Source organism: Octopus bimaculoides, chromosome 1 (genome assembly GCF_001194135.2).
Source record: "Octopus bimaculoides isolate UCB-OBI-ISO-001 chromosome 1, ASM119413v2, whole genome shotgun sequence".
Lineage (NCBI taxonomy): Eukaryota > Metazoa > Mollusca > Cephalopoda > Octopoda > Octopodidae > Octopus > Octopus bimaculoides.
Genome location: NC_068981.1, coordinates 180,613,545 through 180,627,527, shown reverse-complemented (window position 1 = coordinate 180,627,527; position 13,983 = coordinate 180,613,545). Strand labels below are relative to the sequence as shown.

General features: G+C 37.7%; 1 protein-coding gene across 3 annotated transcripts in view; it reads right to left on the bottom strand.

The window, feature by feature from the left end:
- The window catches only part of LOC106873027 (FK506-binding protein 15), an 88,673-nt gene that overhangs the window by 33,110 nt on the left and 41,580 nt on the right, over positions 1–13,983 (bottom strand). For all 3 annotated transcript variants that reach the window (XM_014920230.2, XM_014920232.2, XM_014920231.2), the window contains exons 9-11: positions 6,666–6,809; positions 6,028–6,186; positions 5,275–5,397 (exon numbers count right to left, since the gene is read on the bottom strand). In XM_014920230.2, coding sequence (XP_014775716.1) covers positions 5,275–5,397; positions 6,028–6,186; positions 6,666–6,809 — 426 coding nt within the window. The remainder of the gene's footprint in view (positions 1–5,274; positions 5,398–6,027; positions 6,187–6,665; positions 6,810–13,983) is intronic.

The window sequence follows — 13,983 nt, the reverse complement described above, 5'->3', positions numbered from 1 at the left end:
ATCTGATTTGGCAGAGTTTCTACAGCTGGATGCCCTCCCTAACGCCAACCACTCAGAGAGTGTAGTGGGTGCTTTTACGTGTCAACCGCACGAAGGCCAGTCAGGCGGTACTGGCAACGGCCATGCTCAAAATTATGTCTTTTATGTGCCACCCGCACAGTCCACTGAAAACAAACATTCCCAAACAAAATGATGAATTACGTAGATTTCTGGAAAGTTGGAGGTTACTGTGTTGAGGCCTTTTGCAAACTACTCCAATAATGAATTCTAGCAGCCTTGTTATCACAAATGATGACTTTAACAACCATGTTGAGTAACATCATGATGGGTACTCCAGTATAACGGAAGCTGTTAGGAATGAGGAGGGATAAAGTCATCATTTGTGATAACAAAGCTGCTAGAATTCATTATTGGAGTAGTTTGCAAAAGGCCTCAACACAGTAACCTCTAACATTTCAGAAATCTACATTATCCATCAAATTTTATTTGGGAATTTTTTCGGTGGACACATTGAGACAAATGTGAGAGTTGTCTTTCATTGCAGCAAACCATCTCTAAAAATAGACATTAGTGATAAGTAAATAAAAAAATATTATCATTCCAGCTTATCCAATTCTGATGTCATATTTTTGGTATTATATCATTGTTAACTAATTTCCATTGTGAGAGCTATCAAGCTTAGTCTTTATTTTCCTCTGATCAAATATTTAAATATTTCTAATCAAATTGAGCTTTGTGACATTAGGAATGAGGAGGGATCAAGTCTCTTGGCTATCAGTGATGCAAATGACCTAACCATTTATAGCACTAACTCCTGGAAACAGGCAAGCTACCTTATCATCTACCAAATAAGCAAAGCCAAAGACTTCATGCATATCAGGAAATGGATAGGCAACTGGTTGTAAATACTTAATAAATGACCCCAGGATAAGAACTACATGCATTTCAAAGAGGTCAGAGAATCTAGAGAAGAAAGGTGTGGAAGTTTCCCCAAAATCCTTCTATTAGGTGCAAGTTTAAAAAAATACTAGTTGACATACAATGAAGAGGTAGATACAGAGATTAATCTAATAGAGGACAACTGGAAGTTTCTCTGAGAAAACCTATTGTGATCTCAGGCTAGGTCTGTGGATGGAACAAAGTTCAAGCCAAAATGAAAGCTGACATGATGGTGGAATGGTCAGTTGATAGAGCCATAAAATCTAAAAGACAGGCCTGGAAAACTAGAAGAAAAGTGGGAGAAAAGAGGGAACTATACTAGGTAATTAATAGAGAAGTAGACATCAAATATATTTAGCAAGGAGAGAAAATGACAGTAAGAAGTTTCCCAATATTCTGTGATGAAAGGAAAACAAACATGGGTCATTCTTGATTGCAAAGCAATGTGTTACTATGAATTAAGAGATTTTTAGTGGGAAGTAGGCATACAATGATAGTGGTGCACATGCCTTAACTGAAGCTGATAAACAGGTATGAAAATGTAATAAGAGGTTGCTGAATGAGAGGAATGTGAGAGAGGAATAAAGTCTACTCCAAGTAGATCCAACAGAAGGAAGTAGTTATTAAAGTTGATAGGTTGAAAACATGATTAAAAATATAAATGCAAGAAGAGCAGCTGGACTATCTAGGATAGTGATAAAAATATCTGGTGAAGTAAGATACATTTGTCACTCAGTTAAACAGGGAAGTGGCATAGTGAATGACTGGTGTAACAGTATCATCAATAGCTTCAAAAAGGTCAAAAGGAACTACTCTACAAAAAAGCAACTATACGGTTTTGAAGTATAGGATCAGATTATAAAAAAAAGAATAAAGAGTTGCAGCACAACTGATTAAAAAGGGAATTAGCTTAGATGAGATGCAGTTCAGATTTGTAGATGGATGGGGTACCACTTATCGTTTCTTCTTAGAGAGACAAAGTTTTTGCTAAGAGTAAGCCACTATACCTTTGACTGGGTATTGAACTCTGTAGTCTTTGAAGAAAATCATAAGTAAATGAATGGCTTGTGAAAGGCAGGAAAGCAATGTACAGGGATGTGTGCCATCAGAAAAGTAAAACATTAGCATGAGGAAGTTAGCAATGCATTGAATGAGGAATTTAGCATACAAGTAAGTATCTATCAGGGCTCAGTTTACATCCCCTGTCTATTTATAGTTTTCTAAGCCACAACATAAGGGTTTTAGACCAGCTGTTCCTGCAGTCTTCTGTATACTGATGACCTAAATTTTAATAGCTGAACATGTCAGAGAATTAGAGAAGAAATTTCAAATATGAAAACAGAGCATAGACTTCAGCAGCCTCAAAGTAGGCTTAGAAAAGACATAAGTTTTCATTAGCAGGGAAGAGGAAAGGACTCTGCTGTCATCAGTGTGGTGGCCATATACAATATGCAGAACAGAAATAGGTAGAAAATCTCTGAGTACCAAATGTAAAGTATGGCAGCACAAGAAGTGCACCGGGCAGGCTGAAAGTGAATAAAGACTTGGTATATAATGGTTGGCAGTAAGAGCTCCTGGGGAGTAAATTCTTTCAAATGCTCAGAAGTTGACAGCTTCTTTATTAGGTAACTTAATTATCAGAGGAAGAGGTTATTCTGAAAGCATATCAGCCAGAGTAAGAAAGGTGTGGGAAAATGTTCAGGGAGCTATTACCTCTACTAGTAACAAGATTTGTCTTCAAGTGAAAGGTAGAGTGTATACGGCTAGCAGATGAGGTGCTATGCTGTAGGGTAGCAAAACATGAGCAGCGAATGCAGAGGGTGAATAAAGGTTGGAAAGAAATGAAGCAAGCATGCTCTGCTAGATGTGTGATCTTTGTGTGTATGACAAGCAGAATACAAATGAGAGATGAATTGAGTATAAGAAAAATCAGATGTAGTGTGCAAGAAAGGAGACTGGGTTGTATGAGCATGTGGTACATATGAAGGACAAAAGTTGAATAAAGAAGTGACAAACAATTCAAATGGAATGAGCCTGTGATAGAGAAAGGCTGAAGAAGATGATGGAAGAATTAGGGAAGGCCATCTCAAAAGGATAAACCCCACAATGCAGATGACAAAGTGACAGAATACTGTGCTGGAGAAGACCCATCCAACAGGTATTAGCATGGAAAATTGTGTATAAACTGATGATGATGATGACGATGGACCTTGTGCATGCAAAATATATAACTATTCTTTTACTCTTTTACTTGTTTCAGTTATTTGATTGCGACCATGCTGGAGCACCACCTTTATCGACCCTAGGACTTATTCTTTGTAAGCCTAGTACTTATTCTATCAGTTTCTTTTGCCGAACCGCTAAGTTAGGGGGGCGTAAACACACCAGCATCGGTTGTCAAGTGATGTTGGGGTCAAACACAGACACACAAACATATACACACACACATATATATATATACAACGGGCTTCTTTCAGTTTCCGTCTACCAGATCCACTCACAAGGCTTTGGTCGGCCCGAGGCTATAGCAGAAGACACTTGCCCAAGGTGCCACGCAGTGGGACTGAACCCGGAGCCATGTGGTTGGTAAGCAAGCTACTTACCACAGAGCCACTCCTGCACCTATATGAAATATTTTTTTTACATGGGTTCCCTCTTGTACTTTGACCTCATCATCAGTATTTTCTCTCTTTTTCCAACTGGGGTAGCTAGGTATCTCCTCCACTGCAAGACACCTGATCCTATCCCTCTATCAAATTTTTGCATCTCAGCACTTGATATAAGTCACCTCCCTCAGTAAAACATCTCATTCAATCAAGAGGTCTTGCAAGCTACTTGGTGAGCTTGCAAGACAAGTTCCCTTGACTGAGCTTTTGTCAATCAAGACTAGTGCAGGTGACATAGAAAAGCACTCAGTACACTCTGTAAAGTGGTTGGCATAAAGAAGGGCATCTAACAATAGAAACCATGCCATAACAGACATTGGAGATCAACACAGTCCTGTGACCTGTCAGATCCTGTCAAACTGTCCAACCTATGCCAGCATGGAACATAGACATTGCATGATGATAGGTACCAAACCTCAAGTATGTGGAAATTTCTAAAATTAGAAACTGAGTCAAACACTTGGTTTACAAGAATGTCTCTATTCTATGGTACTTGCAACAAACATTCTATGAGAGAACATTTTTGTTATATAAAGAATGTCAAACAAATACTTCCATTTCATTGCCTTTTATCTTCTTAGCCTACAATACCTGGGAGAGTTGTGGGGGGTAGAGAGTTCTCAGGTACTTCCTTTGTAGGGTCCTATCAGGGAGCAACCATCATCATTTTTTGTCTGGATTTCCAAGATGAACTGAGATTATGGATATTATCCAACCATCTTATTCTTGGTCTACCTCTAGATCTCCTGCCACTTGGTTCAGCTTGAAGAATCAGTCTTGTGATTCTTTCTTGTGACATTCTAATCCCATGTCTGTAGTATCAGAGCTGTGAACTCTCAATACCAGGTAGTATTACATAAAAGTGGATTAACTATTAGACATTTTGATGTGAAAAGGGACCTCCATTAATCAAGGTTGACAATCTACATTTGTGTATACAAACCTGGACAAGTATTTCTTTGTAGTTGCCCATGAATGCAAGTCTCCCTTCTCCAAATCACCAATGTTGTCCAAAGGAAAGGGTAGGATTTTAACTCTGACACAACTTGGAACCAGCGTCATTACAGGTGTTATTGGCAGAATGCAAAGGGTTGGAATAGATACCACATCTTGTTGAAAGCTCTAACAATTTGACCAATCCACTCTTCTGGAGTGGTGGTTTTCATTGATATTGTTTTTCATAAAAGCTAACTACTGTATTTACTTGTGTATAAGGCAAGATTTTTAACACAAAACATCGGGGGCTAAATTAGGGAAAATGGGCAGTAATTCCTTGAATGTAAGCAAAAAACCTCAAAAGGATAAAATATAATACTGGTTTTTAGGTACAAAAAGTAAAGTGAGTGATGTATTATATTTGAGATTGCATTGTTCTTGAGTAAATACAGAGCTTACTTTTAACTTAAAGCATCATACTTAAATCTTTAGTATTTAAGCTGGTCATATCTGACCCAAATATTCTACCTGTTTTATGTTCAAACTGACCACATATAGCCTCTGAAGCCAACCCTACAATGTCATTCTAAAAATAAACAACCACATTGTTGAAATCTCAAAGCTATGGGATAACGCACAGTTAATTCAAAATGTGAATAAATAAGCATTACAATAGACAGACTAATCTGAATGCTAAAGGATTAAATGATAATTTCTCTGGATAGTCACTTACCAGTGTATCTTCAGTTTCACTGTCACCACTTGCTAAAGAAACCGAAACTCCGGCTACAGGCAACATAGGTTGCCCCATCCGAGCCATTCGAGATATCAGTCGGGCTTTATCACTTTTAGGAGACTGGAAGAAACCCCAGAAAACAGACTTGGTTAATATATTTCAAATTACACTGTGCAACATGGTTTTTGTCCTTGATTAGCAACTTTTATTTTTTATTTGCTCACCCCTAGAAAGTATGAAAAATGGCTAATATCTCCTTTATACTTTGCTTTTGTTACATTTATTCAAACCCCAAAGAATACCTCTCAATACATGGCTATGATGCTCCTCCACTACTCCTGCTCTGAGTTGCATATATTATCAGCCACTAAGGGACATGCTCAACTTGTTAAGGTCAAGCAACCCTGTGGTCAAGCAACTGACAAGCAAATCTGTGGTGTTGAGCAGAATATTTACTATAATGATATTTCTACTCCAGCAACCCAGTGCTGAATGTGTCTGAAATGTAATGGAAACTAGGTCAGATTCAAAACATTGATGTCCAGGTCACAAAAGCAAAATTTGAAGGGAATAATAGTCATTTCTTTTGACCTCTAGACAGAAACAAATAGGAAATAACACTTATTGACCAAAGACCAAAAAAAAAAAAAAATGTTACACAGTGTTATTATTATTATATCGTTCATTTATAACAAAACATTTGGTACTGGAAAGTCATTTTGAATTTAATTTATAATTAAAAGAAATTACCTGTGCCAACTGTTCATTAATAGATCGAGATCTGCTTTTAACAGTCTCTTCTGTTGGAGCTCCATCTGAATCAAAGTTCCCAGTTTCAGATGGAGAGTGCATAACAGAGTCAGAGGCAGTACTTGGCTCTGATGTGTCATCACTTTTAGATAATTTTACCTGTAAACAAAAAGATGGCAAAGTTACATTTAAATTGGAAACCAGATTATATAACCAGCTTTATTATACTCTGTAAGACCCCCACCCAGAGAGGCAGTGGTTTTCAGTGTGTTCAGAAATTTTAATCACGAAAACAAATGAAAGCAGTCTGAAATAGGGATATGCAGAGTAGTGGAGGTAAGTCTAATTAATTTATATTATAACCACATTTTGTGAACAATAGTGGCATTGGTCACATTCTTCCCAAAAGTCAATCATCGGTTCTCTGCATTGGAGTTGATGAGAATGACTGTTCAACTGTTCAATGGGTAGAATGAATGCCACAAGGAATGTTTATTAGAAAGCACTTGTTTGTCAATTTTCTCGATGATATACACTGGTGAGACACACATATAATGCGCTTTCACACTGTCTAATAAATTCCATATAAAATGAAAGAAACAAATAAGCAAAGATAGAAATATAAAAAATATAGTTACCCGGGTTACTTCAATTTGGAACACTAACGAAGAATTAGGTGGTACTTTGTCGCCCATGGCTGATTCACCATACGCAAGGTTTGATGGTACGACCAAAACACGTTGCCCACCTTTCTTCATACCAACTACACCTATGTCCCAACCCTGCAAATACGAAAGTAGAATGTTAAAAAACAAAGGAATAAAAACAAAACAAGATGCAAAAACAACATCATAGTCATATGTGTGTGTGGGTCATTTAGCATTTTGTGAAGTTTCAGATTATGTGTTTGCCTGATGTAACTTATTTTTAATTTTCTTTCTAAAATTGTCTTCAGATTTCTATGTTGGAAAGACTGGAGATTAGGATTCTCAGAGAAAGAAAAAAAGAGAAAAACCCAACAACGAAAATCTTTTTCTAAAAATTCCTTGGAATCACGTTTCAAAACATAAGATTCTGACAATCAAAAAAAAAAAAAAAAAAAAAAACTCTCACAACCTTATGTAATTTTTTTTTATAGATTTTGTTTATTTGAACTTTTTACACAGTTATTTGCTTTAAACATTGGTGATTATGATAATCTAAAAATAAATCTTTTAATTTCAATTATTTTTTTTTTTCATTTTATCTAGTTTCAGCTCATGAGCTGTGGCCATGCTGGGGCACCGCCATTTGGTGTTGCTACACAATTTTACTTCAGGGATTGACATTTGGTGCATGAGAGAGTTTGATGCAGCTGCTCTTATCTGCACCTCCTGCCGTGAAGTTGGTTCAATAATTTTTTTTACATGGATTTTCTCTCCTTTTTACATTTTCTATCAAAATACCTGAGTCAATAGTAAATTTTTTTTTTGTATTCCTATAAAATTATCCCATGCCGGTGGCATGTAAAAAGCACTATATGAACATGATTGATGCCAGGGCCACCTAACTGGCTCCTGTGCTGGTGGCACATAAAAAGCACCCACTACACTCTCGGAGTGGTTGGCGTGAAGAAGAGCACCCAGTTGTAGAAACATTGCTTGATCAGATTGGAGCTTGATGCAGCCACTGGCTTTCCAGACCTCAGTCAAATCATCCAACCCATGTCAGCATGGAAAACAGATGTTAAATGAATGATGATGGTTACATGATATACATGTTCCATTTTTCCAGGAGTTGGATAGTTCGATAGGATCCAGTGCATGTCCAAAGACTCCATTGTTCTGCAATGTCTGCTTTAGCATTCTTTCTATGGCTGGATGCCTTTCCTAGCACCAACCACTTTACAGTAGGTGTTGGGTGCTTGAGTCATAAATTATCGAGTGTTCAAACAGCAGTAATTTACTTCAAGCAAGGTAGATTATGATACAAAAATGTTTTTTTAAATAGGTGGTGGGTGATGGAATTTTGCTTCTATTTCCATTTTGCGATTTTTCAGTTTGTTGGCCTTCTAAAACACCAAAAGTGAAATGCTTAGTTGGTGCCCTCACAAGAGGAAATTTATGTAGAAAACATGGCATTCCTTGCTTGCTGACTAGCAAATGAAAGTTGTACTTATACCGATCCTTTTTGAGATGCAACTGGAATTGATCAAAGGGAAATAACCCCATTTCACCAATAAGTGATGTCACTCAATAGAATTTCATTTTGTTTTTTTTTACAACTTTGACTGACCAAGGCTGTATTCCTACTTCCAGTAGTAGAGAGGTTATGTGCCTCCAGTCAGTAGACCTAACCATTACAGCGGAGAAGTACTGTCAGCAAATGGATGAAATGCATGAGAAACTCCGACAGCACTGGTCAATAGAAAAGGACCAACTCTTCTCCATGACAACGCTCAGCTGCACATCGCACAACTGACCCTGCAGAAGCTGAACGAATTGGGCTACGAAACTCTGCCTCATCCGCCATACTCACCAGACCTCTCGCCTACTGACTACCACTTTTTCAAGCATCTCGACAACTTCCTGTGTGAGAAAAGCTTCAAAAACCAAGATGATGCTAAACACGCCTTCAACGCTACCAGAATGCAGGATTTTTACACGACTGGCATAAATAAACTTGTTTCGCATTGGCAAGTGTGTTGATTCTGTTTGAGCCGAGATATGAGCATCTGAATTTAAAGGTTAAAAACTGCAAGCAATTTCTTGACAACCTAATATATATTATTTACATTCGACAGATATTTGTCCTCATCTTGTTTATTAACACGTTTCGGCTGATACACCCTCCAGCCTTCTTCTGGTGTCTTGGGGAAATTTCAAACCAGGGTTCTCATTCCTAAGGTATTTTTCATTGTTATTATTATTATCAATATTATTCAGGTCAGTGTTTGGGATCAAACTTGGAATCTTGGGGTTAGTAGCCCGTGGGCAATCATGGAGTGAATTTTAGGGCTTATAAATCTAATATTTTTCTATCCTTCCTTAATACCAGTTACCATATGCTATTCATATCTGCACTTGGTCTGCTTAGGAGGTTGTTGTGTCCTAGCATATGTGCTGCTTCTTTTAGTTTTCGTATTTTCCAGTGGTGTTCTCTGTCTATTATTTTAACTTCATCCCACAGGGGGATGTGGTCTCCATTTTTCCATACATGATCAGCTAAATATCTCCTCGTGTCACAGCTTTGCGATATTTGTCTACCATTATTTTGAGGGGGCAACATATTTCGCCTTTGTATAACCTACCACAGCTGCATGGGATGGGGTACACGCAGTCTTTGGTCATATTCTCTTCTATTGGTGGTTTTACTCAGAGATATTTACGAAGAGAGGCCTTTTACATAGGGTAGACAGACTGTGGACAGTTTATTGGCCTCATCCTCTCTCTATACTATCCACTCCAATTATGAAGAAGAGGCCGATAGAATTGGTAAGCCTAATACTAACTCTATTGGTCTCTTTTGCTGAACCACTAAGTTACAGGGATGTAAACACACCAGCATCAGTTGTCAGGTGATGTGGGGGCGGGACAAACACAAACATATAGACACACATACATACATATATATACAAACATACACACACATACGATGAGCTTCTTTCAGTTTGTCTACCAAATCCACTCACGAGGCTTTGGTCAGCCCGAGGCTATAGATGACACTTGCCCAAAGTACCATGCAGTAGGATTGAACCTAGAACCATGTGGTTGGTAAGAAAGCAACTTACCACACATCCACTCCTGCGCCTTGTTAGGTAACGATCCAATTATATAATTACGCTTATCTGAGGTAGCCGATATGAAAGGGAATAACGCGACTGCTCTCTATTGTCAGAGATGGATTAGCACAACCTGTCAGCGGCTGCTGCGAAAAAAGTGGTGAAACGAAAAATTGACTAGGATATTTGGCTAGGAGTTATGTCCCTTGGTTGGGAAGTTGTGAAGCCAGCAAGAGTTTATCTTGAAGTAGGGAAAGTGTGTTTTATTAATGTCGCGTCCTTGCGGGGATGGGGTGTGTGATATGTGTAGTGGTGTGTGCGTGTATATATATATATAGATATATATATATAGCGTTGTGTTTGTTGGTCTGTTGTCTTTCTGTAAAGGATTAAGTTGTGGTTTTTTTTTTATTAGCGAGTCGTGTGTAATGTATAATGTGTGTGTGGGGTTTGTGTATATGTGGAGGTACAATTTGCGTGGTGTGGTGGGGGATAGTTATATGCAGGATGGCCGCCTTATAAGGGTGTGCATATGTGTATTGCTGTCTTGGTCAAACTTTTTGCCAGGCCCAAGAGCATTGGTGGAAGATTGTTTGCGGAAGGTCGAGGCAGGGGACCTATGGTTGCAGTCATGGTGGGTCGCGCAGGTACGACAGAACGTACTTTCTTTCATGCGGACAAGGATTAAACACCCAACTCCTGCCATTCAGGTAAACATCCGGTCGTTGGGTGCCTTTTAAAATCACCCTCTTCTTGGCCAGGCACAATCTGCACTTCCTGCTACTATTGAAGTACAGCTTGCATCTTTCTAGGATCTTCTACTTTATGCTGTACTCCGTGGCGATTTCTTTCAAAGCCCAGACGTGTTTGATTAGGATTGTGGCATTATGTCTCTCTGGGATGTTGAATGAAGACTTGTGGTTATTAAAGCGGGTCCAGAAGTTGGCCGTTTAGTGGACAAGTTGTGTTACCACTACATGAACATCCTGCCTTAGTCTCGGGTCTGAGTCCACCCACCAAAATCTCTTTTTTTTTTTTACACTAAGTGCACAGTTAAAGAATAATCTCAGAGTATGTCTATTAATTATTTTGTTGAATCTATTGGTACGAGGGGGAAGTGTCTATCAATTAAACTAAGGAAGATCTTACCCACTTTGGTCCTAACATTTAAAGAGAATGGTTGTGTGAACAACAGTACTTTCCAGTGGTGCTTTCTCTTGAGATTTATTTTCTCTGTAGCATCGAAAAACCTGTGTGTGTGTGTGTGTGTATACACATATATACTTATTTCATCTAAAACATAAGATTTTAAATTGTACATTAGATTTTCTTTTTAAGGATCCATTAAGGATATACGCTAAAAACGACCTGTAAGCAACAGGAACAAAATCTCTCTCAGAACACACTAGTCTTAGAAAAATGAAATGGATAATATAATGCTGGTGACACACAGTTCAGAAAAGGAGATGGGATAGTCATAACTGGAATGCCTTTCATGATCGAAATCAATCAAAGCCTAGTTGAGATTAAACAATAACAATGCTGTTACGAAAAAAATATTAAGATCAATCAATAATATACATGAACTATGATATTGTAGAAAGAAAAAAAAAAGGACAAAAACAATTTAAATGCTGATAATTATACCAATTTAAATGTTAATAATTATATGAAATATAAATAAACATCACATTACTCTGTTATGCCGCCGCCACAAAAGAAATGTCGTTGAGAATGTTTTTGTTTTAGCAACCTTAGCGTTTGATTGCGTGCCAATGCTTCTTAAAGTAAATTTGCATGATTTTAAACCGATTGACAGGGCAATGAGAATGAATCGTAAAAGAAAACATACACCAAATTGAAAGTTTACAAACAATTTTTTTTTTCAGAATCATAATCTCCGTATTTTTTGTACGTATTTCGCAAAAACAAAATTTCCGGAAAAAGTGAAAAAATGAAGAAATGGGGAGGGGGAATTGAAATTTTGAAGTTGCGATTTTTGAAAATTTTATCAGAATCGGAATCTCCACAGCCTAAAACGTGGGATTCCGTAACAAAAAAAAATAAATAAATAAATCTAAGGGGGGAAGGGTTCCGTTTACATATCCTTCATCTGGACCGCATGTAGCACTTTACGTAAATTGTTACTTGCATACAATACATATATTGTCAACCAAAGTAAGCGACTTAAATTATTTTGTAATTACTTTATTTATGGCATACTGTGACTTTCTTCCCACCCCATGATTTTCTTTTCGCCGAAAAGCCATATCACATGCTTTCACTTCATATACTAAAACGATTCATAATACATATATCAAGCAAGCGCTCGCAAGGTGTACCGAAAAAGCACTTCAAGGATACACTCAAAGCCTCGATGAAGAGTTTGGAAATCGACCACGACACCTGGGAAACGCAAGACCACCGTGCTTGGCGAAGATGCACATGCAGAAGTGTCATCTACGAACAGAACAGGATTGCAAAAGCACAAAGAAAACGCGAACCGCGCAAATTCAGTGCCAACTCCTTGCCTACAAATCCCAACAGACTACCAGTGCTTTTCAAGCACGCATCGGGCCGAATATACCGTGATCCATCTTCTCGCATGTGATTGATGTCCTTGGTCATCGTCGACAACGACAGACGAACTAATATATATATATATATATATATATAATCTGGGTGTCTTTGCGTCTGTCCCCCATCACTGCTTGACAACGAACAACGATGTCCGTGTTTACGTTCCCGTACGTATCTAAGTGGTTCGGCAAATGTGTACATTAGCCGAATTATTATTGGTAGAGTCAAATGGCTCTTCTCAAAAGAGATATTAACTTGTTTAGACCGAGTGAATGCACAGGAACAACGTGACCGCTTCTCGTCGGCTCTACAGCTCATTCATCGTACTGCATTGCTAACATGTGTCGACGTGCAAGCCACCGAATTGTCTTCTCATTAGTGTTCTTTGCTGGGTGTAACAATATGTTGGAGCAGTGCACCTCAACTGCTATTTCTGAAATACTTACACTTCGTTAAAATTTTGTAACACATTTAGGCAACGGCGAATATAGAATAATAAAAGAATTGTTTTTCTTTCTATGATTGGGATGTTAGTGTCGTCACTTCCGGTTTTTTTAAAGGGCATTTTACTTTCGTTTTTATACGCCAACCACTTTATAGAGTATATAAGGTGCTTTTTTTTTCTAGAGTAATGAAAGTTTGATTATCTAATGTGTCCATTCAAATACAGTAAGGTGTCGTAGGAAATTTGGCTGCTATTACAAGCATGTTGAGCGACTACGTGAAAGTTCCCTAACTGGCTTTCCTTTTAATAATACATTGGATCTCCGGATAAACTTATGCACTTTTCAGTGGTCTAACGATTGACGTTGCTTTACTATGCTTATGTACGAAAGTATGTTTAATTTTGAAGTAGTTCACACATGGTAGAGATATGGCTGCTGAAGTTGCCATTGCACATACGGATATAACTTTTTACAATATTTACACTGGAGATTTGAGATATTGCTAGTTTTGCTTAAGCATTTGACATTAAGCAAACAGTCCTGTTTGGAGTTGATTTGGTTGGCTCTTTTGAAGTCTGCTCATTATGCTACTTATCCACTGTCAGCAGTTTATTGAAGAATCTGAATGTCAGAGCCTACATATTCTTGTACGCTTGGTGTTGTTTAGACAAATTCTCATTTCAAAATGCTTAGTTCAAGCTTAGTGGGTAGCAAAAGTTGAAATATTGAATAAATTTAGATTTCTACAACTCTACATAGTTAAGAGGCTTTTATTGCCTTCTATTTGGCATTAGGAAGGGCATCCAACCAGGCCTAAACAGGCATTGGAACAAGACACAGTCCCTGGACCTATCAGATCATGTCAAACCATCCAACCCATGCCAGCATGGAACATAGACATTAAATGATAATGATGATGATTTCTATATTGAAATGACTATGTTTCAAGTAAAAAATAAAAAAAACAAAAAAAGACTTACAGTGATTGATCAAAGACATTTCAAATATAGTAGCAGCCTTTGATAACATTTTTGTAGAAAATGTACAAATTGATTGCATCATTAGAAGATTTAATATCTGAAACTTAGACATCAGATATTTTATATGCTTTTAATGTTCCACAGATGCAAGAATGAAGGTGTGTGTATATATATATATATATATATATAT